Raw genomic sequence first — 5606 nt, 5'->3', positions numbered from 1 at the left:
GATCTGAGTCACTTGACCGGTTTATTTCCGTCACTTGGAGGCGCCGTGAATGATCTTATCAAGTTGTCGCCTTCGAAATACTTCTTGGTATCTAATCTTAAATGACCCTATTCAGATTATACATAGCACGTTTCTCTTTGGGTAAACCTTTGGGCGGTATAAACTAATGGGGCTTCAATTTCGTCCATCGAGAATCGAGATCGGTATGGGTCGGCCATTGTTAAAAACAAAGAAATTAATTTGGGCCAGGATTAAACCTAATTTATGGCCACCGATAACATTCAATTTTCGTTCTTCAGCGTCGATTTCGACTCGTATTCCAATCACGTATGTTAATTTATATCATTTGTGAACTTGTTTGATTTAGAAATCATTTTAAGTTAATTGACTGGAAGGGTGGCAATAAAAGGGTATGGTTTTTAAACGATTATAAAAAAATTCATTGGTGATATTATTTTAAATGTTTAAGTCATAGAACGTACATTGTGATACATTTTAAATATAATATTGTTCAATATTAATTAAACACACAATATGCACATACCTAATGAGACGATATTTGTATTTTACCGCGTCTGTTTTACATAATTTGTGTGCTATTTTAACTTCTAATGTGGCTGAATAAAAACCCTTTTGTTTTTATTTGTTAAGCGTAGTACTCACCCAATTATAAGTTCTTTAAATTAATTAAGTTTCTCGGATAATAGCCATTGTCCGTAGTGGTGACCGCCGGAACTAGCTCATAAGCATTAAATTGGGACGCCTGCATCTCTCTGTTAATTATATTGTTGACTCTACCCGTTTAAGTCTAAAACAATACAGATGGTAGATTTTAGTAATTTTAACATATTTAAGTATTATAAAGCTTCGGTCACCTTAAAGTCCCGTCTTTGGAGTCGGGCGAACCTCAAGACGTAAATAATAAAGAGAAAGCTTCCCATTTTAAATTTAACTTTGTACCAGATTTAATACATATACGTCAATATTATCTCAATTGTTTGAGAATTATGCACCATACTGAATGATTCAGTTTATTATTCTTCCGTTTCTTCAATGGTTGTTGTTATAACTGTAATCTAAACAGTTATGAGATCGAACAACTGTATGAAGTTTGTTTTTTATACATATAATCTATTATTTGTTGTAGCCGTTTCACCATACATATATATTAATGATAATGTGTAATAATATTTATTTATTAAATATTACGAGTTTTTTTTTATTGTTTTCATTATTACATCTTATACAAATTTCAGTAAAATTACTATTTTAGGTTCGTTGTATTATGAATAATTGTTGCCATATTTTTAACGTAATTTTACCATTCCCGCTTTACATCGCATGCAAAGTGGTGAGGAAGGAGATACAGAACTAAATTGGTACTGATATAAGCGGTCAATTTTACAGCAGTCTACAGCCAATGTGAAAATACTTGCCTAGGTGTTCGTAAAGAATCAAATTAATTAAGAGTTTCTTAAGTGCATTTGAGGGAATGGTGAGGATGCCGTCTAACTGAAAAAGCATCTGCGGAATGGCAGTTCGCCACGAGTTTATTCCAGGTGCGTAGACAGCTGACAGTCAATATAGGGACATATGGCGAAGCGTGCCAGCCGCGTGCTATATCAAGAGGCACTGTTTTTTCACACGGTTGCTAATATACCATTATTACTAATAATATAAAGGTGAGCAGATGTTCTAATTGCTTGTCATAGAAAAATACGTAGTTTTTATACTAGCGTCGTGATACTTAAAATAGTTCTGAAATGTCAGTTCGCTGCTAAATAATTACTGAAATTATGATTATACCAGTAGGCAACATTTGAAATGTCAAGTATGACGCTTTTCCACATTCGAAAAGCTATTCCAAAAAAGTCGAATCAATTATTTACTCGGAAGTCTAAACATGTCCTTGTTAAAGGTAACGAAATAAATTTCTTGCAAGTAAATTGTGAATGAAACGGCTTTAACGTGACCATTGTGTCACATCCTGTCGTTTGTCGTTACCTGCTGTCCCTTATCCATTATTAATAATTACTTTTTTACCTGAACATCTACCTCAACGTGATCTCAACAAAAAATGTGTGCAGCATAACAATCGGTTTGTGTCTGAACGGAGCTAGCGTGGTATTGTAACATTCTCGCTCTTTATTGAAACTATTGCTCCCACCGCCGAACACACAAGCTCAGGTATTTATGAATGAACGTGACGGACTGGCGAGCGGGATTGTCGGCCGCGGTAACAGCCAGGTAGAAAATTACACTTTAGGAATTCTTTCAACATGCTGAGTATGGCTACTCAACTCGGTGGCCGTGGATAAGCCGCAGAGCGGGGCGTGGGGTGCTTTAGGCACGCATGCGTAGAGCAGTTTTCACTTCGACGATACCTCCCTCTCAGTTGATTCACAACCTCCGTGGCTGCGCGGCGTGCCGTCATGCAGCGCTCACCAACTTTCTCGAGTAGTGATGTGATACGGTTTTATTCGATATCGGTACATTAGTAATTTTCATTTGGATACTTTGGATTTCAAATATAAACGTAAAAAGTGAAGTGAATATAGACGGATAATGATCTATAGTGAGATTTGTTTAAATTCAAAATGAAGTGGCTAATTGTGGCTATTATTGTGATTACATGCCAAACAATTTCGGCTGCTTTTGCCCCTCCTGGGTCGTGTCCGGCCGTATGTGTGTGTAAATGGAAGGGTGGTAAACAGACGGTGGAGTGTGTGGATCGGGCTTTAATCACGGTGCCCGAGCCTGTGGACCCCGCAACTCAAGTGTTGGACCTTTCAGGAAACAATTTACAAATACTGCCACAGGAGGCTTTCGCCAGAACGGGACTCGTTAATTTACAAAGAGTGTATTTAAAAAGTTGTAATATCGGCCAAATTAATGACCGTGCGTTTAAAGGTCTCACGAATTTAGTGGAGTTAGATCTTTCGAACAACTTGCTTACGCAAATACCATCGTATAGTTTTAAGGATGCTCCATTTCTGAGAGACCTTGCTTTGGCACATAATCCTATTTTAAAAATTCATTCTGATGCCCTTAACAACCTTGGCAGCTTAGTGAAACTTGACCTATCGCGGTGTGAGATAAGAGATATAGCTGCTGACGTATTTAGGAATCTACATTCCTTGGAATCTTTAAAACTAAATGGTAATAATCTCCGAGAGTTACCACTGAGTTCATTAGAAAAGCTCGAGAAATTAAGAGTAATTGACCTATCAGAAAACCCTTGGATATGTGACTGTCGTTTAAGAGATCTTAAGATGTGGCTCGCAAATCATAAACTATTTTCTAGTCCTTCTTGCTCAGCACCACCTAGATTGGTGGATAAAGCTTTCTCCGAACTATCTCTCGACGAATTTGCATGCAAGCCGGAAATCTTACCTGTGAGTAGACATGTTGAAGCTTCAGTAGGAGAAAATACCACTGTTATATGTAAAACGGAAGCTGTACCAAGCGCTAACATTAATTGGTATTGGAATGGCCGACTTTTACAAAACGGCAGCAATTTTAATTCACATCAAAGTATATACATTTTCGAAGCAGGCGAAGCAAAAAAGAGATCTTCGTTAGTTTTAACGAATACACAGGAGACAGATTCTACGGAGTTTTACTGTGTAGCAGACAATAAGGGTGGAAATGCAGAAGCAAACTTTACAGTTCACGTCACACAACTGCCGGCTGGAATGGCATCTTTAGGAAGCGCTCAAATAGCTAGTTTGGGAGCAGCATTATTCTTAGTTATTATTGTAATTTCTTTGGGACTTCTTATTACATTTGTACGATTTCGTCCTGTGACCGCATCTGAAAGCAAAACACCGAATACTTTAGATAGAGTGGTCTCTGGGAATGAAGTGCATCCAACTGTTAATGATAGACCACATGTTGCAGTTTTAGCTAATCGACAAGAATCTACGAATTATGATGAAAGAAAATTTAATTCTATAACAAAACCTCCGCGAACTAATGATATTCCATATACAACAAACCATTATGAAGGTCGTGGCAGTATAGTTACCACCGGAGGGACCGTGGCAGTATCTCCTACTATTTCTGGGGGAATCGATCCAGATCTTATAAATGATACTCGGCCAGATAGCGTAACTCGACCTGAGAGTGGCGAATACGCCCGTGAGGCATCTGACTCCTTATATCCATCGGGCCTTTGGGATCAGATTAAAATGAACCAAGCGAATACATTGGCACGCGCTGTTAGTTCGGCGATCCCAGCATATTACAATGATCGGACTCCCATTATAGAAAATAGTAGCGTAAACGGTTCTCAAGAAGAATTAGGCTATACAAGTAGAACGTTTCCACGTTCGCATGCCTTAACAACTGTCCCTACAGCACCGGGCGATGGTCCTTATCCACCTGACTATGGCTTGCCAGTTGGATCAGCGCGAACATTACGTGTTTGGCAACGTGCCCCGCCTGTACTTCCACCCGTATCGGCCCTAAAGAGAGTGTTAACTATAACTAGGCCTTCAGAGGATAGTTTTCACGATGGCTGTGCCACAGATGTTTAGAAAAAATACCATTGCATAACATATATTAGGTACTTATACATATTATTTGTAATTATAACTGTGAGTCAAATTGTAAATACTTGTAAATGTTATTATAAACATAGATTTTGTATTATATAATAATTTATTTAGTATCTAGGTAGTGGAAAGTTAACTTGGGTCCGGATGTGTTGGGTCCACGACTGATTAGATGAAGGATGTAAGTGTATTATTATGTGATACGGGAAGGTATATAATATTATGATCGCCAAATAACTAATATACATAATGAGTATTATAATTGTAACCTGAATGTTGATATTAAAATAGATGTTGCATAAATGCGTAATTAATGTTGTGGTAAAGTGTTCACAAAACAAAAGTATCCAAAGATCCCCTCTAATGTAACAAAAAGGTATAAAGATATGAATAATCTATAAATGTACGCACGATGAATGTTTATCGAAGTAATTAATCTATGTGAATATTTTTATGTTAAAAAAATATAGGTTAACATGAGAAAAAATAAAAAGGCGATTGTAAAATTTTAACTGCTGTGGTACATTTTCATTACCTTTTCATAGCCTAATTTATGTTAGGTGCCAACATAGGACTTAATTGAAGGTAAAACCTGTAGATTTAACTTAAAAAATAGTTTCTATTTCTTGTTCTATGGAGAATCGAGCCATAGCTTTAAAGGCATTGACACCGGAAGCGCGTAAGATAAGACGTCCGGTGTATGTACATTGTACACATAGAAACTGGTTGTCAATGTTTTAATCTTAAATTTACAGTCAAGTTAATATCATTTATTTGTTCAGGAAGTCAATGAAGATCGTGAGAAACTTTCCTTTCTAAAATGTTTTAAGCAATTTAAACGCAACTAATAACATTTAATTTAAAACATACTCAAATAATTATGCCTGGTATCTGGTTTTGGTATTTGAGGTACAAGAAGTTAGGTTTACACATTTACTGATCAATAAAGGCGTCCACGTTTGTCAATTAGAAACAGTATTATTAAAATATTTATATAATTAATATAAGGCAGATCATAAAAAAAGGTTTCAATAATATAGGTAAGAAAAG

The 5606-nt window shown here is 36.6% G+C and overlaps 1 protein-coding gene across 1 annotated transcript; it reads left to right on the top strand.

Annotated features, from left to right (window-relative positions):
• The first annotated feature begins 2421 nt into the window (after nucleotides 1-2421).
• On the top strand, nucleotides 2422-5303 carry LOC123720739 (leucine-rich repeat-containing protein 24). Its single transcript, XM_045677473.1, has one exon. The coding sequence runs from the start codon at nucleotides 2598-2600 to the stop codon at nucleotides 4536-4538; it is 1941 nt and encodes a 646-aa protein (XP_045533429.1). The 5' UTR covers nucleotides 2422-2597; the 3' UTR covers nucleotides 4539-5303.
• Nucleotides 5304-5606: the final 303 nt, after the last annotated feature.

This window comes from Pieris brassicae, chromosome 2 (assembly GCF_905147105.1).
Source record: "Pieris brassicae chromosome 2, ilPieBrab1.1, whole genome shotgun sequence".
Taxonomy (NCBI): Eukaryota; Metazoa; Arthropoda; class Insecta; order Lepidoptera; family Pieridae; genus Pieris; species Pieris brassicae.
The sequence above is the reverse complement of the archived record's forward strand: the minus strand, read 5'-3'. Positions and strand labels throughout refer to the sequence as shown.

Coding starts and splice junctions, on each gene's coding strand:
- LOC123720739 (XM_045677473.1), top strand. CDS start 2,598: ATGAAGTGGCTAATTGTGGCTATTATTGTGATTACATGCCAAACAATT.